The following is a 22,244-nucleotide window of genomic DNA, read 5'->3' on the forward strand; positions in this document are numbered from 1 at the left end:
AATGCATAATTTTGCGGGCTGCTGGGGAGGTGACATGTTGTGTTTTCTGTTGGAGAACAAATGATCTCTACTGGGTACTGTACTGAAGTTTAGGGTTGGGATGGCCTCCAGAGGAAGAGCACAGAGTTAGAGTAGGAATACATGGCTTCTACCTCCTGACCCACCAAACGTTTATCTTGGATGATGCTGGAAACTAAGCCAATTTATTTGTGACATTTAAACTCCAGGTCCTACAAAATAAACATTTACTTTGCAGATTTTCTATAGCCTTAGTTTTTACTCTAATTGTCATCTTTGGTCTACGTCTTGGCTGGTTAAATAGGACAGGAAAAACAGAAAAGGAGAAAATACAGTTTTATCAGGTAAAGAATTATTTCAGAGCATATAAAGAACTGCCCAAATCAATTAAACAGCCATTTCTCCCTCCACCCTGCCCCCCCATACACAAAAGAAAAGTGAGCAAAGAATAAGAAAAGCAAATTATACATGGGGAAATACAAACGGCCAAACAACATCAGCAAAGATGTTTTAAAAGCAGGGAGGTAGACGGAAGGGAAATTGTCATTCTTCAGGCTTTTTAAAAACTCAGGGGATGTTATTAAGAGAAGATCTACTTTTGATTAAATTTAAATGAATACATTTTGGTGTATTAAATTTAATTGGTGTGTTAAATTTGCCTACTGACTCTATTTCTCATTTCTCATAAATATTTGAAGACGAACTGTTTAAAAAAATTTAAACTTGAAGAAAAACCAACTACTCCAAAAAAAAAAAAAAAAAAAAAAAGACCTGCAGTCATTAGACATGTAAATAACAGACACAGAGCAAGAAGGAAGTATCGAAACAGACACAGATGGAATCAGTCCAGGATATTAACACAGGAATCCAGACTACAGGAGTGTTGAAACTTGAACCCCATGTGACTTACCTTTTACTTTCTAATTTTTCAAGTTCTTCACGCTGTTGCCTCTCAAATTCAAGTCTAATAAAATCAAATGAAAATGAGTCGCTTTTCTATCTCTCTCTCACTCTCTGTATACAGAGTCACATATTAAAAAGGGCATCAGTTTTTCAAGTATTACTATTAATTACCACGGGTTAGCAAGTTTAAAATGCATTCTTTGCTTTAGGACTATGATTAGGAATTAGACATACTTTTGGGTACTTGAACTCAAGCTGAAAATAACAGATTTTACTTGAAGGAAAACAAAACAAAAACTGTATTGAAAAAGCAGAGTTAAACAAGACTTCTAAATGATAAGCACGTCTACTCCATGCAGCTTAGCACTGATGAGTATATAAAAATGGAGAATCTCTACCTTAGACAGATGGGTCCTTTTATAGGGAAAAGACTGCCAGGGAGGTAGAGAGAGAGAGAGAGCACAGACATCAATTAAGGAAAGCATTTAATAGGAAGGAATATCAGGAGAAAAGCAGTAAGATACTTAAAAGCCAATAGCCATGCATGAATTGAAACATCTTTTTATAAATATCACATTTCCCAATAATTTCATGAAACAAACACTCCAAAAAGTTAGCTGTTATGTTTTACACTTCTCACACTTCTCCACACTTCTCATGATAATCATAGTAAATAACTGAGTACCAATAATAATTATAAACAGTAGTCAAACTAGCACCTTTACTACTTTATAGATAGTTACACTGCATGTAGGTTCATCAAGTTCCTGCTGTAATTAATGGTTATACAATATATGAGTTATGGGGGTTGTGAGATTGTGAACAGACTCATAGTGCTGGTAGAATAAAGGGATTTAGGTCATTGGGAATTTTAAAACAACTCACTACAATAATAACACAAGCTGATTTCTTATCAAATACTATATTTAATTATTGCAAAGTTTCACTATTCTTATTAAGCAGAAGAAACTGTATTTCTTTTTTATTTATTTTTCAGGGTTGAGATTGGGGTTGGGTCAGACACTGCCAGCTACCTCCCCCGACCCCACCACCCTTGAACTATAATTCTTAAGTTTATACATTTTTCTGTTGTGGTAGAGGGCAGATACAGCTAAAAAGATTGGCTACAGAAAAGTCACCATAAATCTTCTTCCTTGAATAATGTGCAAAATCCAGATTGGAAACAATTACTTAGTCACGAGTGAACAAACCTTCAAATAGTTCTCTTTCCAATTTAATAATGTGGAGTAATATTGAGAATAAGATGTCTGGTGGATTTCGTTTTGGTGTTGTTCTTTGAGACAGGGTCTTGCTTTGACTTCCAGATTGGAGTGCAGTGGTGTGATCATGGCTCATTGCAGCCTTGACCTCCTAGGCTCAAGCAATCCTCCTCTCTGTTTCCTGAGCAGCTGGGACCACAGTACGGTGGCTTTTTTAGGCAGAACTGAGTATCTCTTACACGGTAGGTGCTGTGTGGCGTGATTTACACATAACCTCCCTCTGTCCACCCAGCAAATTCTAAGGGTGGCAAACAGTATCTCCATTTTACACACGAGGAATCCAAACGTTTGGATATGTTGAACACCTTCTCCAAGGTCACAGTGGTAATAGGTGGTGGAGCCAGGATGTGAACTCATGGCAGTCTGCTTCCAAAATACCGTCTATTAACTCGGTTTATGAGCAATGTTCAAATTTGTGATATTAAAGTATTAAATATTTCATTGAAACTTGTTAGATAGCAATATATTTATTCTACTGACAAATGGAAATAATCTGTACCTTATGCATGAGAAATCAGCCATATAAATCTAAATGAAAAGCATTTGCCAGTCATGAAGGCCAGCCCATATGCAATTGCATTAAGTAGTCTTAGGACTTCATTAAAATTAAAATATGATCATTTCTTTTTATTTAAGAATAAACAGAACCTTAGGAAGGATTCCAAGTTGGTATCTTCATACTTCAGTAGAGCTTAGTCTTTCTAGAGATATTTACACAGTCGAAAAGAATCATTGGATAAAATACTTTTTAAAACCTGAGAATTTCCCTAATGGAATAATCTGTACTCTTGATTTTTATTTTCTGTGAACAAGAGTTCAGTGTGCCCATCAGTAGAGCTGGCTTTGACAGTGTCACGTGTGCACAGCCAAAAATGCTACACTCAGCACTGGGCATTCGGATGGAAACCTACCATCTGAGGATTGTTTATAGAAACAGGTTTTGTGTTTGACAGTCGGCATGCCCTCCGTCACTTGTTCTTCCAGCCTTAGAAAGCATATTTCTCATCCCTTTTAACAAAGCAGGAAACTGAGGCTTAGAGTATATAAGCAGCAGAGGCAGGACTTGAATTCAAGTTTGGTAATAAAATCTCTGCTGCCAACCACTACAATTGTTGCTACTAGTGAGCTGCATGGTTGCAAGGAGGTAATCAGTTCTGAGTTTTAATATCTAAAGTGACATTTTAACTGAGCACCTACTTTTTAAAAACGGAACACAGTGTCAAGAACTGTGCTAGGCAAGAGACCACAACAGTCTGTAAGAGAGATGTGGTCCCTGTCCCCACCAGGCTCCCGGTCTGTAAGTGACAGTCAGTGTGTCACACATAAGCATGGGGTACTGACCCCAGAATTTGGTAGTATCTAGGATCAAGGCAAGCTTCCTGAAGAAGCATATATCTAATCTGAGTCATTCTTTCTCTTGCATGATATAGAAACTCAAGGAAAGCTAATAAAATCAGATTTGTGCTTGCTATAGGAGAGGTGACAAGACATGAAGCTCAAGAGGACAACAGAAGCTGGACAGTGAAGAGCCTTGGATGTTATGTTAATGACTCTGAACTTGATCTTAAAGGAGGTGGCAGAAAAATGTCTTGGGCCAGGGCTGTTGAAGAACACATACTCCTGGTGTTCTGTAGAAAATAGATGGGTGGGGGAGCAATATGAGAAGGCAGAGACAAGTTAGTGGTAGCAACTTAAGTAGGAGATGGCAGAGCAGGACCCCGGACAACTGTTTGCCTTGATCCTAGGTACTACCAAATTCTGGGCTCAGAACCCCATGCTCATGTGTGACACACTGACTGTCACTTACTGATCAGGAGCCTGGTGGGGACAGGGACCACATCTCTCTTATAGACTGTTGTAGCCTCTTGCCTAGCACAGTACCTGACACTGTGCTCAATTTTTAAAAAGTAGGTGCTCAGTTGGCCAGGCACGGTGGCTCACACCTGTAATCCCAACACTTTGGGAGGCTGAGGCAGGCGGATCACCTGAAGTCAGGAGTTTGAGACCAGCCTGGCCAACATGGTGAAACCCCATCTTTACTAAAAATACAAAAATTAGCCAGGCATGGTGGTGGGCGCCTGTAATCTCAGCTACTCGGGAGGCTGAGGCAGGAGAATGGCTTGAACCCAGGAGGCGGAGGTTGCAGTGAGCTGAAATCTCGCCACTCTACTCCAGACTGGGGGACAAGAGCGAAACTCCGTCTCAAAAAAAAAAAAAAATAGGTGCTCAGTTAAACTGTCACATTAGATATTAAAACTCAGAAATTTATTATCCTGGTGAGAGGATAAAGAAGTGAAGCTCTCTCCTGATACTCAGCAGGTCGAACTGACAAAACTTGGCAACTGGTGGCATTTTGGTGGGGGTGGTAAAGAGAAAGAAAAAGTCAAAGATGACCCTCAGGTTTCTGTCCAACTCCTATAGGGGGGTAGGAGGGCAGAACATAACTACAAAGAGACTGAGCCCAGAGATCAGCAGGTCTGAATACAAATTCTAGTATTCTGAGACCATGAACAAGTTATTTAACCTTGAATGCTTCATTGCTCTAAAGGCTGAAGAATGTAACAGGTCCCACCTCAAAGGGCTGTAGCCAGGATCAAGTGAGACACGACAAGTAAGATGCCTACCTGGCACCTGGACACATAGAGGGCTGAGTGTTGCCTCGCATTGCTGTGGTTCACTGAGATGAGGAGAGCAGTGGGGAAGGAGGGGCCTGGGGAGTGGCAGCTGTAGCAGTGCTGGTGCTCAAGGTGGGAGAGGCCAGGGCAGTGGTTGACACTCACCAAAGCTAACGACCACGGGGGACTCACTCCATACCTGGCACTGCTCTAGGTACTGTGAATTTAATTCTCATAACGACCCTGTGAGGTCACTGTTCCCATTTCACACATGAGAAATGGCAACATTACTAGTAACTGGCAGAATCAGGTTTGATTCTAGAGCCCACAATTTTAATCTCTTCTCTGTCCTGCTCTCAAGGTAAGCTCAGTTTTACATATATAGAATCCAATGTTTACAAAGGGTCATCCAACTGAGATGTCCAGCAGGCAGCACGAAACATGCATCGAGCTGGTATGCAGGCCCTTATCAAGGCTGAAGGTATGGACTTGGCCTTCACTGGCATGTAGACGAACTGAAGCCCCAAGAGTGGGTGAGGTTACCCAGGACACACATGTAGAAGGAAAATAAAGGAGCTTACTGCAAAGTCAGAAAGATTACAGACTTCGCAGTGACGGGCAGAGATAAATGACCCTCTAATGAGGCTGGGAGTGAGCAGTTAGAGACACAGAGAAAAATCAGGAAAGAGCAGACATATGAAAGCAGAGGGAAGAGGGTGTCTAAAGAAAGAGACAGAGATCAGTAGCATGGAATAACCCAGGAATGCCAAGTAAAATGCAGAGCCCAAGGAGCACCCAATGACCTTCATGACGTGGAGGTTCATCTTGGAGAGACCTTTGCTGGGCTGGGGCTGGGGCTGGACTGCAGAGGTCTGACGAGTGAGTGAGAGGAACCTGGAGACGGTGAATGTAAATATAGTAGAGCGCTTTCTTGGTAGGTTTAGTTGTAAAGGGGAGGTGGTGGTTTTGGGAGAATGGGTGCTCACTTTAACAGATGAAATAGACTTGTGCCTATTTAAACTTGTATCAACAAGCAGGAGACAGAGAGATTGAGTGAAAAAATGGGAAGAGGCTGGGAATATCTGATAGACAGAGAGGTCTCTGAGCGGGCAGGAAAGGAAAGGGTAGTGCCATAGCTGAGAGCAAGGGTTCGGGCATGGGTGCAGCCCAGACCAAATTCTGGCTTCCATATGACCAAGGGACAATCTCTCAACCTTCCTATGCCTCAATTACCTCATCTGAACACAGGCTCAAAAATAATCCTAGTCCTCAGTGGGTGAGAGGATCCAATGAGAGTACTCACAACCACTATTAACTTAGTTAATAAATACTAGCTATTAATCCTATAGGATCCATAGTACAGGTAGGGGAAGTTAGTCTGAGAAAGGCAAAAGGGGAGTTTTTTCATTGAGACAGGAAGAAGAAGAAAAGGATGAATGCAAAGCAGACATAGGATTTAAAGGTGTTGCTCTCTTAGGACTCCTGTGTTCTATATGGAGTCAGGAACAAGCTCCTCTGCCTAATGACTCCTCTTCATAAGAGTGAGGAGAAATAATAGCAGGGTTAGAAGTAAAAGAGTCAGGAACATTATTTGTAATAATGAAGGGGCCGGTGGGCAAGAGAACTGATGGAGGAAATGAGCAGAAAGGGCTGGCTGGGCATCATTCAAGCTTAGAGACTATTAATTTACAGGGGCACTGATCTCTGTGTTGGTGTGGTTTTCTCGGTTGCACTGAGCTTAGATGTCTAGGTACAGGCTTGGGGCAGGGAGACAGCTCAATGGTTCTAGAATCAATGGGACTCACGTAAGTGGAAGAACAGAAGGATCATCTGATGATCTGGGAAGTGGATGGTTCAAGTGCTGGAGATAAGGGACTTAATTGGATAGGGAAGTAAGTGGAGACAAGACAAGGCTTACAGGAAAAGTAAGAAGTCAAAGAAAGTCTCCATGCTGAAGAAGGGAGTGCTATTTAAGTAACTAGATTGCAGGATGAGTTAGTTTCAAAGAATCACTGAAGATAACATCACAACTTAGAATGATGAAAGGCCTAGAAAGAAATGTCTGGAAGGGGAGGAGAAGGCAACTGTACGGACAGGCAAAGAGTGCGAAAGGCAAAAAGTGGGACAGGCAGCGGTCCCAAGTGAGGCTCAAAAGTGCTCCAGCGGGCAGAGGAAGGGTGGTCTGGAGCAGCTTGGAGGAGGATCTAAGAGTCTCTGGATTGGTGAAATCACAGGTCCTCCTCAGGGGAAGCCTTCACTTTAGAGTGTCTGATTGGGATGGAGAAGGGGAAGTATGTGCATTAAGGGAAGTTGTCAAGATCAGGCACTTGAGGCCGTTGCTCTGGCCCCTGAAGGTAGTACTGTAAAGTACTGAGTCAGAAATCAGAGAGAGATTCTCATTTTAATTCTTAATGAAGACTTGTGATTTTCTTTCTGTGACCAGTCTCTAAATAGGTAGAAACTTTGGTTGTTTTCTACTGAAAGCAAAATGCCTTTGGTATATAATGATACCTGTTTCCTCAAAAATAAGAGTAACATTTAAAAAACAAACAAAAAATACCATAAAGATGTTCAGTCTTAAATCACAAACAGTATGAGGGGAGAGTCATTCCAAAGTTAGAGAGATTTTTAGATATGCAGTGATATGAGTTGCTGCTCACACTGGATCATTTCTGTTAAATATTACATATTTACTAATCATACTCGAAAATGCACCTATTTCCATAATCAATGATAATTATTTGGGATAGTAAACCTCAGTAGATTGTAAAATATAAACGTGAGTGTGTCATTATCTAGGAGAGAACATCAAGAATAATTGTATTTGAAGGTGGCTTTATTTTAAATATGTGTAATTCATTATCTTACTTTACTGGAATTATCGTGGTCCCCCATTCTAATTTCCCAAATGTTATAATTAAAAGGAAACCACAAATGATGTCATTTTTGCAGGTGTTTTTAGCATTTTAAAATGACACTTGGAAGTATATTTACTGTGTTAAGTCCAACAAAAAAAGCACAGCATACAACCTATTTTTTTTAAAATCAGAGATAGCCTTTTCTTTTACATTAAAAGAGACCTACCATTTTTAGGTATAACTGCACATACTTCAATTAATCTTCCTGTTATCATCGGCAATAAAAAAAATGAGGGGGTGGGAATTTCTCAGCTTATACCATAAAGAGGGAGGGAGGAAGGAGGGAGGAGAGAGAAGTGAGGAAGATTTATATGAACTGAAAGCATAAATACTTGCATCCTTGTGTGTCTTCATGGTGACTCGTGTTGTACCTATGATGTCGTTTCAGTTTCTAAACAGAGTATGACTACCCAGGTCCAGTCAATGCTTGAGCAGGCAGTTGCAGTGAGGGTAGATAGGGAGGGTAACGGAAGCTGAGTCCAGCCCACAACATGCACGGAAGTGAGACCCCCTGGCAACAGAGGTGGTCTCCCTATGGGACAGTCATATTGGTAAAGTTCCTGGCATGGATATTACTCTATTATCTCAGTGGGCACATGATCAGACAAGGAAAAACTTCTTGGTCAATGCGTAGGCCTGGCTTTTTCCTACATGACTTTTAGGCTACTGTCAAATATAGGGATTACTTAATGGGCATGTAACCCATGCAGCTGCACAGGGCCCTGTGCTCAGACAGGTCCCATATTTGATGCTCTGCTGTGGCCATCTTGAAATTCTTAATGATATTAGAACAAGAGGCCCAACTTTCAATATGTACTGAACTCTGCAAATTATGCAGCTAGTTCTGATAAAGCATATGTCGTCTTTGAAAGAACTCCTGGCCTTTTGCCTGGAATGCTCAGTAGTATTCCTCAGTCCAGAGAACCAGAAAAGGACTAGAACTCAGTGGATGGTGTTTCACCTTTCCCTGATGCTTCACTAGGGTTTAGTTCTGACTACAGAGGGTTCTTCAGTGGTCTAGACAAAAATGATTGAGCTTTTCACCATGCTACCATCCCCTAGGAAACTTCATCCTCCTCAAGCACCTCACAACTGAGCAAATCCCATGGACACTAGGGGATCTTAAAGACTAAAGAGAATGTTTGAATTTGGGTGAAGGGGTTTGTGCTTGTCCTATCCAATCTTCTTCCTAGCCTTGTGAACCTAACATTCTAGATGTTCCTTGAAGGCTAAGCAGAAAGCAGTTATTTCACCCAGGGTAGGCTCTGGGAGACTGATGAAAAGAAGAACCCAGCCATCCATCAGGTTTCCAACTCTTCATGGAAAGGCCTTGAAGTCTTTCCTGTGTGAATTAGCTCTCAGGTAAACTTTCATTAGAAAGCTAGGAATAGCTGTTTTGTAGAGACAATTAGAATTTCTACACTACTCACTCCCACTCACCCTTTTTTCAAATCATTGTCAGGGTATCCCACAGTAGGCAGGCTTACATAAAATTACAATTCAAGGGGTGTGTATCAAGATGGGGGTGGGATACAAGAAGTCTCACAATGCAATTTAATCTAGAAGATTGTGAAATTAAACCCTCTTAAGTAAATGTCAGAGTTTATAACTTAACAATTCAAAGCACTCTGGGAATGGTTTTCTAATAAATTTCCAAATCCCTGGTCTAGAAGGTACTCACTAAAGACTTTCCAAGGAGCCAGTCTTAAGCCTTTTGCATTGCAAATGGAAAGTGCCCTAAGAAAAAAGGATTGGTTTTTTAAAACATAATAAAATTTGATATCATAAGCATTTTCACTAAGTTTCTCCCCAGCCTATTTCTCATAGCAATGGCATAACTTGCTCTGAAAATGACAGCTAGGACCATAGATGTGAAACCCAGAGGCTTTCCTAATCAAGCCAGAGGATCGCGGGCAGTCTGAACTGGATAGACACTTGAAATAGATCATACACTGAACTCGTACACACCCCACCTCCCCTGCCCCCTCCATCCTATTTTACAGGCCAGGAGAATGAGGCCCATAGAGTGTGAGAGAGAGGGCCCAGGTGACCTCCTTTTAAGAGTCAGGACTCAAGCCCACCTCTTCCAACTCCTCATCCAATCTTCTACCCAGCCTGGAATTCTATCTCACCTTCTCAACCAAACCATGGTACTTTTTATCCCAGAAGGAGCCTCTCAAAAGTTAAAAATGATCCATCATTACAAAATATACCTCTTCCCATTGGATAAACCAGAAGAATGCACCACATAATTTTCCTTCCACTTCCTTCAGCCATGCATTCTACACATAAAACAAAACTTGTCCTGGCACCTGCTGTGAACAGGCAGGACTCTGAGTAGAATAAAGAATGGACAGCGTGTCTTTGGTACTCTTAAGTTAGTGAAACAGAGTGAAAGAAAACATGCTCATATATCGATCACACAGAATGTAAGGAGACCAGTGGGAAAGGGCATGTTTTCAACAGGAGATGGGGTGGAGGGACAGCATTTATAGGGATGAGAGGAAGCCTTGCAGAGGAGGTGTTGTCTGAGCTTGGCCTTGAAAAATGGATAGAATTGTGATGAGCATAGTGTGGGTGGGGGAAAATCCAGTGAAAGAAAAATAGAAGGAAGACAAATGAGAGGTACACAGAGGAAGCTATACAGAGCCTCAGCTGGCTACTGCTCTGATTAAATAAAGGGAAGTGATGAGAAATAACAGGGAAGTTGGACTGTGAGCTGAGTATTAAAGGTCCAGATGACACACTCTCGAGGGCACCTTCCTGGGCAAGCTTCTCTTCCGCCTCCTCTGCCCGTGAGTCCTCTATCACAGCACGGAGCAGGATGTTCAGGAACTGGTGGTTCACTCACCCATAATTCACCTGGTCAACATGCCAGGCACTATCCTAGGCACTGTGGTCTCAGCAAAAGAAATCAAGTCTCTTCTCTCATAAACCTCTATACCAGTGTGGGGTTGAGCTAACTAATACATAATGAGTATGCCATGAGACAAGTACTATGAAAAAGCATAAAGCGGGGGAAGAGGAAGGACTAAGAAAAGGACATTCAGGAGAGAGCTGCATGAAGGAAGGGAGTGGCCAGGAAGATGCATCTGGTGCCAACATGAGGGATGAGCCAGGCCACAGGCCAGGAGGGGACGTGTGCAGGACAATGGAAGTACAGAAGGACTACATGGTGCCAACAGGAGAAGAAACCAAGGGAGGATGGCCACAAGAGAAGAATCATGGCCCAAGAGGGAGCTAGGGTGGATACCACTCAGGGCCTTTCAGGTCACAGAGGGCAGAGGTTGTCTCCCCCTCCACTGGGGTTTTCAGAAGACAGAGATCCCCACCTTGGCTGACCGTGTATCCTGAGGGCTTTCTGTAAGGCACAGAGTAGGTTTCAACCAGTGATTTCTATGGGTAGCGTTTTGAAGTCAGTGGCATGAGCTTCACAGCCAGAAACACAATGACAAGGAGTTACAGACCACCTGAGTGAGGAGATGGTGTCAACTGATGTCCATCTCTTTGCCATAAGAAATAACTTTTAATACCCTGCACACTCTCAAGTTTAGAATAATTCACTGCAAAAAATTTAGAAAGCACAGGTAAGTGTCTTACAACATGACTCCTTTATTTTGTTCCCAGCCCTCAGCCTTTCTGGCCATACAGATGCACTCACAGAGAAGAGCCTATCAGACAGTCTATTTTTTAATCATTTCCTCATAATATACACCTTGGACAAATCACCAAATCATTAACTATTATTCTACAACATAGTTTAATATCAATATCATGGAATTCTATAACATAGATGCACCATGATTTATGTACACAATTTCATATTGTTGGAAATGTACATGGGAAATTAACCTGAAAAGCCATTTTGGTGACGTCTGTAGTGGGTGGCCCAAGAAGAGGCTGGTTTAAGGAAAGAAACACTGTGCACATTTGTGGGTAGAGGGAAAAGAAAGAACAGAGAAGGGAAACTTGAAGATGCAAAAAAGACTCATAAAAGGTACCGCAGTTCCTCTGCCATGATGATACACTGTTGAAGTGAAGAGCTCTGCAAGTCCACCTGACACATGTGTACGCCTCTGAGATTGCACATGTGAAAGACATGCCAACGCGCCTAACCAGGCAATGCTGAAAATGTGCGCCTCTGTATCCCAGACCAGGACTGCCAGAGGTCTCGGGGCACCAGCCTGTCTGCCATGCCCAGCTCTCTGTTGCAGTGCATTTTCTTTTCTAGGTCTCCAACCCGGTGGTATACTTCTTCCTTTCCTTATTTCTCTCCCTGACATTTCCCTCCTTATTCTTCCCCATGTTGCTTTAATTTAAGCAGCAGCTGCCATCAAAGAAAGAATTCTGGGTGTGGATTTAGCTGACAACAAAGTAGACCAAGATTTATATAAAGAATTATTTGAAATGTTATCAACAATTTACATGGAAAAAAAGGAAATAGTTCTGAGTGTCCTTAATGATTAGTCAAAAGTTAAATCAATAATGATATAAACATAAAATGAAGAATCATATTCAATGGCGTGAGAAAAAGCACACAATTAAATGTTTTAAAAAAAGTAGAAACTGTATATCTAGTGCAATCTCAATTCTGTTTTTTAAATACTCTATATAATGCATAATTACAATATTTGATGTACACTTAAATATATGTACTTAAAATATAAGCAAATATTACAAATATAAACCAGTCATATTTTCTTGGTGAAAAGATTATGAATACTTGTGATTACTTTATTCATTTCTGAATGTGTTACTTTTTATAATAAGCATTTCACTTTATAATGAGAGTAACTACCTATTTAAAATAATTTTTTTAATCTACACTGGTTATAGCAACTGTTTTACTTCTGCTTTGCTTCTATCAATCTGTGGTTCATTTAAATTTATTTCTAACAATGATGACAATTAACCTTAGGTCATGAGATATGGGAGTTGCTGCTGCTGGCTAAACATATGGTGTCACTAACTTGGAAGCCAGCCATTGCAGATTAAGAGTCATGGTCAGTGATAAAAGGAGGGTATGGAAGTTCCTTGTCTGGAAACAGTTCACACATACACACATTCAGTCAAGAATTATTCCCTTAAACACCTACTTAGAAGTCGGAATACAGTACTGAAAAAACCAGACTCTTTCACTTACCACTAAATACAGAGACCAAGAGTAGACAGTTGCACAAACAGATATAATCACCAACTACTTAAGCTGCTAACAAGAAAAGATAGAGGATGCTATGAATAAGTAGCCCAGGAGGTAAAATTTGGACTGGGTTTGGTAAATCCTCTTTGAGGAAGTAACATTTACATGGAGATTTTGGAGATGACGTAGGATTCAGTCATGTGAAGGGCCGGTGGACAAATGCACAAGTGTTCTAGAAGGAGAGAATAGCATATGCAAAGATCCAGAAGCAAAAATGAATGTGTACAACTGGAAACCTTGACTGAATTAGCAACATGTTCTAATCAAATGAGTTAACAAATTACAGAGCCGGTGACATGTAATCAAGTTAATATGTTACTGCCAAGGAAAATCATGCTGCCAAGGAGGACTAAGAGGAAACCTACTTTCTCCCACCATTGCCTATAACTGCCATTCATCATTTCACCAGAACAGTCTCATTTGCTCATCTGACCTTGACAATTCAGTTTTAGATTGTGCGGTTATAAAATGGCTGAAGCAAAATGCATCCCACCACTCAGACAATACAATCTGAAGTAACTGAATAAAGACAGATTGTTCTTTGAATTTAAGAACTCATCTCCCCACCTACTTTGAAAACAGAAAACACCCAAAGCTCATCAGTTAAAGTGGCTCACAGTGGAATAATATTCAAGGACAAAAAGGAAAAAAGCAAAGTCTGTAATTAACACTAATCTCAGTTAATGGAGGAAGAAGCCCACTTCTTTCAGTTGCTTTCATCACATGTTCCCCAAGATTGTGTATCTTAACAAGCTATTTAAGGCAATCTATAGCCAACTGTAAAGTTAGTAAATGGTCCATAAAAACGCAAGACAACTGAGACCAAAAACCAGAGAAGAAACCAGCCTTGCAGCAAACTAAACTTTTGAAAAATGGTAAGGCCCAATAAAATAAACCAGCAGAGATAAACACAGTAAATAACCATCAACTAAAACACAGGCTAACTACCAAATTACCAGCAACATAAATACTGCCAACTCCATGTATAAAATGTCCATGCTCAAGATGAGGAAGAAAAAAAAAAGGATAAGACAATTTATAAAGTAGCAGCGAGTGAGCGAGAAGAGAAAAGTGTTCTTGCAAGGGAATGTGGTCTTCTTCTCTCCCAGGACATGCAGTGGGGACCATGACCACCTCATATGAAGGTGCAAACCTTGTTGAGAATATCTCCAGCTACCAGCAGATTCTGTTTCTGAAGCCCTTTCTACATTGTTAGAAAGCAAAGGGGAAAAGTGCATTCCCCTTAGTTCATGTTTATTAGACGTATAAGTTCCAGGTATGCTGCTGTGCACTGAGTAAACAACAAACTAGATTCTATGTCTGTTTTCTGGAAGTGTACAGTCATGGACAGCAAAGCTAAGGCTCAGTACAACAAAGGGCATAACCCTGTCATTGGTGTCTTCTTACTCTCTCCCTAATGTGACGTATTCATCCTCCCAGTTTAGTCAAGAAAGAAAGGAGGTGAGGAAGGGGAGGGGAAGGGAGGGGAGGAGAAGGGAGGGAAGGGGAAGGGAGGGGAGGGGAGGGAAGGGAGAAGATATGAAAGAAATAGGGAAGGAGTGGGACACTGGGAGGAAAACAAAACTATTTCCTTTCATATAAATGTTGTCATCTGGGGAGAAGCCCTCACTATCCCCTTGGTGCCTTTGGCTCTTTGTATTCAAATCCCAGAACTCTTCATTTGGAGTCTAGTTCTTTCCAGCTTTACATTCCAGAAATCCATTTCCATTCTTAATCTGAAAGCACCAGGAAGGCTGATGCTAATCTCATAGAGCATTCTAGTACAGCAAGTAGCTCAGCACAGAACGAATTAGGAGTTTGGTGAGTCTTTGGTGATGACTAGGATGCCCAGGGCTTGCTTTTAGAGACAGCCCCTGTTAGCCAGATTCCCTAGACTCTAGGGCCTGTGAATACAGCCTAGAACTGTGTCTAGGAGGGTGTAATTATATTGACACATTCAACACTCTAAGAAGGCCCATTTTCAGCTTGAAAAAAAATAAAAATAAAAAGGATAGTCTCATCTATCAGTGGGAATGGTGGTGATATACGTATAAACAATCTGTAAAATAATTTGTGGATATGCATTGAGAGCCTTAAAACTATATGCGCTCTGGCCTGGCAATTCTATGGCTACCTCCTCCCTGCTGAGGAATTAATCATGAGAAAATGCAAAGATTTAGCTACAAAGCTCTTCAGACCAATAACTTGTGATAGTTAAAAAACAGATAACAAAATGCCTACCAATAGATGTTAAATAAGGTACGGCAGGGGTCCCCAATCCCCAGGCTGCGGACTGGTACCAGCATTCAATTTGCATAGGAGCGCAAACCCTATCACGAACTCCGCACACAAGGGATCTAGGTTGCGCGCTCCTTATGAGACTCACCTAATTATCTGAGGTGGAAGAGTTTGATCCTGAAACCACCCAACCCCCTCCTCTGTCCCTGTCTCTGGAAAAACTGTCTTCCATGAAACTTGGTCCATGATGCCAAAAAGGATGGGGAGCACTGAGGTATGGAATAGTCATACAATGGAATATCATATGGACATTAAAATAATGTAAAAAAATTTATGAAAGAAAAAATAATAAGTGCAAAAACCTCTCAAGTCCAATATTATTCCATCTTGGTAAAAGATATAAAATATAAATGTATATATATAAATGTGTACATATATAAATGTGTGTGTACATCTACACACGGAGAGGCAGAGACAAAAAGAGATGGACAGTGGAAGAAAGAGGTATGGGCTAGAAAGTATAGTAGCATGTTAACTGTAGTCACTTCTTTTTTTTTTTTTGCTTGTGATTTCTAAATTTTCCATAATGAACACATTAAAGTAAAAGATACATTTAAGTATTACTCATTCATCTTCTTCCTTGATCATCGGTAACTTCAGACCACCCTCTGAGTTAGGGGCCTTCCATGGCTGCCGGGTCTGCACTGGCCCTGATGCTAACCAAACCCCCTCAGGCTGCTGCACTCCTTGGGATGACGCTCCTTCAGTGGCTCCCAGATACAGGTTTGATCCTGATTTCTGATATTTTTTAGTCTAACTGGGTTTGAAAGCTAGGTGTTTCTCCTCTTTAGAATTTAATTATTCAAATACATCCATTTAAATGGGCTCACCACTGGTTAGTGCCCAGAGAAGGCTAATGTGCCAGTGAAAAATTCTCTTATTTTCAAGACTGAAATGATCTTGGAAGTTATCTAATTTTGCTTTGAGCACTTTCAAGAAGCTGTGAAAGCCTCTGCATCTTGCCAAATTAGCTGCCTGTTTGCAGTCTCAAAGCAAGGCAGAGGAGGCTTGAGCAGTCGGCTTGGTTTCTTCTTAAAGACGCTGCACCAGCTGAGGAGGAATGTTTCCCCTGCAGGAAAATTATCTCCTGGCAAAGACCCTGGCTGGGCACCTCTCCAATGTGGAGCTAACTCCCAAAGGAAGTCACCAGGCTTCTCTGCCTAATCCAAAAATTCTCTGGCACCAAGTATCACGCATGTGTGCGTACAAATCACGGCTTCCAGGGAGCTTGAGGTGTGGGCCAGCAGTAATTTCCCAAACTATGTTCCAACTCTATGTGCCCAGTCAGGCCGATACAATGTTCTTGGGGAACAAGAACTTTGCTTTTAAAACTGCAAATCTTACTATAATTCAGAGCACAGGGTATTTTTTAGACATGGGCTGTTTAGAAAATTAGTAGATGGCCTGCTGAACAAAGACAAAAATCACATTGCTCTGAAGATAACTTGGAGCTTACTGGATACAATAATTTGCAAACCAGTCATTCTTTTGGAGAGCTTTGTTCTGGGAAAAACTGAGTACTATGCAGCAATTTTTCAGTCAATTGCAAAAACATACTCAGGTCTACACAATACCAAAGAAACCAAGAGGTATGGTAATTGTAATGCCACCAAACGTGTAGAAACACATCTGTGTGGGTGAGAGACTCACAAAGATAGGGGCCAAGTAATGTGTAGATAGGAAACAGTGCACAGGGACCACTGACAAAAGACCTGGGCAGACCTGTGAGAGGGCAGACACATCCTTTGTGCTGGGAGCACGTGTGCTGGCCAAAACCTACAGCTCAATGAATATTTGTGAGGTGCCCATTCTGTGGGGTCTTCTGGAGATTCAAAGATAAATGAAGCATACTGCCTGCCCTCAAGAAGCCTACATCAATTAAATACACAAACATCAAATGAACGAATTTGGAAAGAGCTAAGATACAGGAATGCACAAAATGCCTGTGAGAGGATACACAGGAAGCACTTAGCTCCAACTGGAAATGCCCAGAAAGCTTCCTGAGGATACGACTCTATGCTCAGCTCAAAAGAGGAAGAGGACTGGCCAAGGGAAGAAGAGGGGGAAGGTGTCACAGACAGTGTTACAGAGGCCTGGAGAAAGGTGTGACACACGTAAATCACAGGATAAAGTTCCGAGTGGAAAGTAACTGAAAATAACATTGGAGAACAAAGTCAGAGATGATCAGCTTGACGCTTGGAAGTCACCACCTGGTAGGTACTGAGGGGCCAGGCCAGATGCTGAGAAGAGGAGGAGGGGGTGACCAGGAAGGGCTAAGGAGGTGTGCTGAGCTCTTTCCTCAGGTTCACGGCAGGGACAGGACTCCAGGGGCAGGCCCACAAGTCTTCCCTGTGCCATCAGATAGAGAAAGTCAGGAATCACAGTGGGAACCATGCCAATTGGAGCTCTGCAACATTTGTTGCTCCTCATGTACTGACCACATTGTCCATTTAAGGAAAAAAAAATCTGTCCTACATGTTCTTTGGTAGTGATGGACAACAAGATTTCCCAGAGTGAAAGATCCCTATATACTTGCTGAAGGTGGGGGCAACAAGAGGAAGAGTGCTAGGAAGACAAAGTACTCATGTGGAGCCAATTGCGGAAGGAAAAAAATTCCCAAGGGATAGAGTGGGTGATGACTGTTATCAACCGACAGGAAAGCAGGCGGCTTCACAGGGACCTGGGCAAGGGAGGGGAGTCCCAGCATTGTTAGGCAGAAGCCAGCATGAGGGCTTAGCACAGAGAAGGAGGCCAGGAGGCGTGTTTGTGTTTGTGTATGCTGGAGAGGGCAGGGAAGCAAACATTTAATAGACACCTGCTTTGTATTACACAACAATTAAGAGGGTCAGCCCCTAGTTTGGTCTAAGAGGGGGAAAGTAATAAAGAGCAGAAGAAAGCTCTGAAACAAGTCTGTTTGAGTAGGAGGTGCCATCTAATGCTTTTGATTCCTGTTAAAACTGGTCCTGGAGAGGTGACGAGGCAAATATGGGGTTAAGAGTCTCCAGACTCCACACTTCTCAGCAGGGCTTGGTCACCTGCTGAAGCTAGAGACTGCTCACAGGGCTTGGTGACTATGTAGGTGCCCTAGGAGGTGACTTACAATGAGATGCAATGCATTGGGAGCACGGGTCTGGGGTGACATGTGCGGCTTTCCCTCATTTAAAGACCTTCAAACTCATCCAAGTCTGGCATGTGCAAAGATAATACTACCACCGTCCTGATTTCTAACAGGCTTTACAAGTGTCTTCCCTGTTCACTAAATCATGCTCTGAGATGACTGAGCCTCGGTCTGTCTCAATCACTCAAGCCCCAGCACAGGGCTGGACAAATGATGGGCCCTCAAGCACCACTGAATGAATGAGGTAAAACGGCAGGGCTGTGAACATCTATTTTATTCAACAGGGGGATCTGCCTTCATCCTCCAAGTGGAGAAATACCGCCTTTGACAGGCCACACAAACCCGAGCTTTTCCCATGGGGTGTCTGATCGCTGACGGAGTCATAGTCACTTACAAGAGAAAGTTCAAGGCCCAGGGCCTAGTTTTTCAAGGTTGTACTGATTATCCTCCCTTCCTCTTGACAACCTGCTCCTCCTCCTCCCATATTTCTGTTTCAGCTGGGTGGCAAGCAGCACCCAACCAGTTACTGAAGCCAGAAACTGGAAGTCAACATCTTTTCCTTCATTACATCCCATATCCAATTCATCATCCAAACCTCATGACTTCCTGCCCTGACTATCTCTGCAGCTCACCCTTCTAGGTTCCTCCCACTGCTGCCTCAGTTCAGGCCCTCACCTCTAGGATCCTTGTGAGCTTCTCCAGGGCTTGTGCTGCCCAGCCAGTTCCTGAGAAGTCAGAACAATGCCTTTCAATGCAAGGATGAATGATCATGCTGCTCCTTGGCTACAGGCACTCCTTGGACTGACTGGGTTTTGAGAAACATGCAAATGAGCTAGTTGAACTGAACTTGGCAGAACATGACAGAGGTCATGTAATCATCAGGAAATCCATCCAGGTTAGATTTACATTCATCATTTATTTACTATACTTACTGGGGGAACTACATTTTGAGATTTTCTTTCTATATTTTTAAACACCATTTTCAACAATGGACACTCTTGAGAAAATAGAAGAAGAAAATAAAGATGAAAAGAATACAATAAGATACTGCCTCACACACATTTTGATGTGTACTATAAAAACAGAAAATCACAAGTGCTGGTGAGGATATGGAGAAACTGGAACGCTTGGGCCCTGTTGGTGGGAATGCAAAATGGTGCAGCTGTTGTGGAAAATAGCATAGCAGTTCCTTGAAAATTAAAAATAGGGCTGCCATATGATCCAGCAATTCCACTTCTGGGTACATACTCACAAGAGTTGAAAACAAGGACTCAAACAGATAGTTGGACACCCATGTTCATAGCAGCATTATTCACAATAGCCAAAAGGTGAAAACAATCCAAGAGTCCATCAAGAGATGAATGGATAAACAAAATGTGGTATATCCATAAAATGGAATATTATTTGGCCACAAAAAGAAAGGAAGTTCTGACACATGCTATATGGTGGATGAACATTAACTAAAGACATTATGCTAAGCGAAATAAGCCAGTGAGAAGAGGACGCACCAGTGATTCTACTTAAGTGGTTAAATTCATGGAGACAAAAGTTGTGTGCTGATTGTCAGGAGTTTGGGGGAAGGAGGGAATGGAAGTTATATTTAATGAGTACAGAGTTTTAGTTTTGCAAGATGAAACTGGTTGCACAGTAATGTCAATGCACTTCACACTACTGAACTGTACACTTAAAAGTCATTACCAAGGGGAAGAATGCTAACTGAAGATTTGGCCCTGGAAACCCATCCCTCAGGCACCTAAAATTCATGGGCAATTACTTTCTACAGCAAGTGGCAAGTTGCAGGGGCCTGGGAACCAGAGAGAAAGAAAGTATGATGAAGTATTAAATAATTTTTACTTGAATTTGTGTCAGTGAATAATGCAAGGGGTAGCAGAGAGAAACTGTGTACTTGAAGTCAGGTCAACAGGCTGCATAATGGTAGCGTCAGATGCATCCAGAACCAACTGTAATTCAGTCTAAAACAGATTGCTTCTCCTGAATTCTCTGATTGCCTTGGCCTAGTTCTTCATTTCAAGATGAGGCCCTCTTCCCACCTATGGCTTAAAGATCCTGAACATGATTTTGAGATTATTCAAGTAACTGCAGTATCCCCTGGGACTTGCAGTATCCCCTGGGATTAGGCAGACAGATTAGGCCACAAAACCACATTCCTCTGCATAATATGTCTCATTCCAGTATCTGGAACATCCATGCCCAAAGAAATTTTAAAAGCCTTTCCCAAAGGGACTCATGTGTCTTACTAAAATTTTATTCTTAATCTGTTCACAAAATTTTTATTAAGCATGTTATGTGAATGACACCTTATACAGAAAAGAATAACACAAGGCCCCTGACCTTAAAAAGCTTCCATTCTAATAGGAAGTATACATAAGCAGAGTTCTTACCTGACTGCTAGCCCAGGCCTGTCCTCCCTGTCTCCTCCATCTCAGGGAAGATTGTACCACCTGCAGCAGCTGTTTAAATCTGAATCCTGGGAGTCACTCTTAATTCCTTGATTCCACTTTGCTCCACTTCTATGGCTAAAGTGCAGATCCAAGCCACTATTACCTTTCACTTGGACTGAAGAAATAGCTTTCTAAATGGTCTCCTGCTTCTATGCCACATTCTCCAAATGGCATACATCCTAATATTTGTATTAACTACATCTTCAGGTTACTCTCTTGCTTAAATCATTCTAGTGGTTTGCCAGCTCTCTTAAAAAACAGTCAAACCCCTTCCAATTGCCTGCACAGCCCTACATTAGCTGGCCCTTGACCTCCCCACTCTCACTTGTACCGCTCTTCTTCTTGCTTACTATATTCCATCTACTCTGGCCCCCTCTTCACTTCTCATTTTGATGCCATCATACTTGCTTTCCCCTTCTGTCTCAATGCTTTCCATTCTCCCCCTTTCTGTTTTATGAGTGTCATTTTCTCTCCATACAAGTCTTAGACCAAACATCCCTTCCTCAGGAAGCCATTCCTGATCACTCCATCAAACACTGTCCTAATACATTTGATTTCATTTCATTTTCACTTCCTGGATTTATTTTTAAATTATCTGTTGATTGTGTCTCTCCTCCAACAAGCATGCAAGCTGACCTTCTCAGGATTACTGGCAATGGTGCCCCCGTCCTAGAATCCTGACTGGTTCATAGGAGGCATTCAGAGAGGATTTGTTGACAGATGAATATACGTTACAAAGAAGACAAAATAAGGAGGAAAGAAATGGAGCAATGTACAGTGAAGAAGGGACATTGATTTTTGGTTGTGGGGAAGAAAGTCAAGAATAGCTTCCACAGCACAGTTCGTCTGTACTATGCCCTGGAGGACGAGTAGGCAGCCAGGCAAAAATGCATCCCAGGCTCTGGAACTAGCAAAGGAAAGCCCCAGAGGCACAGGCTAGTCCACATGTGACTGAGCAATAAAACAACAGCAGAAAGCTGGAGCTCAGAACACCTGGAGAGAGGTTCGGAGACCAGCACAGACAGTGGACAGCCCGAGTGACATGGTGCAGGCTGGGACTTTATTTTTTAGACCATGGAAAGTCACTGAAAAGTTTTGAGGACGAAAACTAGTAACTTTGACCTGCATTTTGTAAACACTGAGAAGAACTATTTGAACTTAAAAACTAAAAACAAAAAATGGCATTACTTTTAAGAGAACTAAACTAAAAACAAAAAATGGCATTACTTTTAAGAGAACTACACTTTCTCCTATGTTTTAGGGAGAAAAAAGAAAGACTTCCATCCCATGTGTATATGTAAGGCAAAGAGAGGCCCATGGCTAGTGACCCTGTGCTCAAAGGAAAGGCTGAGTGAAGATCACGTTTTGGTTTTCAAAGCCGTTGAATAACCATATTACATTAGCAAATGGCTTCAAATTAAAAGGTACCACC

At 41.8% G+C, this 22,244-nt stretch overlaps 1 protein-coding gene across 12 annotated transcripts in view; it reads right to left on the reverse strand.

Annotated features, from left to right (window-relative positions):
• Nucleotides 1-22,244, reverse strand: part of KIF16B (kinesin family member 16B) — a 299,987-nt gene that overhangs the window by 108,561 nt on the left and 169,182 nt on the right. For 6 of the 12 annotated variants that reach the window (XM_063720676.1, XM_054541595.2, XM_054541594.2 and 3 more), the window contains exons 18-19: nt 1,320-1,352; nt 929-982 (exon numbers count right to left, since the gene is read on the reverse strand). In XM_063720676.1, coding sequence (XP_063576746.1) covers nt 929-982; nt 1,320-1,352 — 87 coding nt within the window. The remainder of the gene's footprint in view (nt 1-928; nt 983-1,319; nt 1,353-22,244) is intronic. The other 6 variants (XM_024239081.3, XM_063720677.1, XM_063720675.1 and 3 more) reach the window with 1 other exon arrangement.

This window comes from Pongo abelii, chromosome 21 (genome assembly GCF_028885655.2).
Source record: "Pongo abelii isolate AG06213 chromosome 21, NHGRI_mPonAbe1-v2.0_pri, whole genome shotgun sequence".
NCBI lineage: Eukaryota > Metazoa > Chordata > Mammalia > Primates > Hominidae > Pongo > Pongo abelii.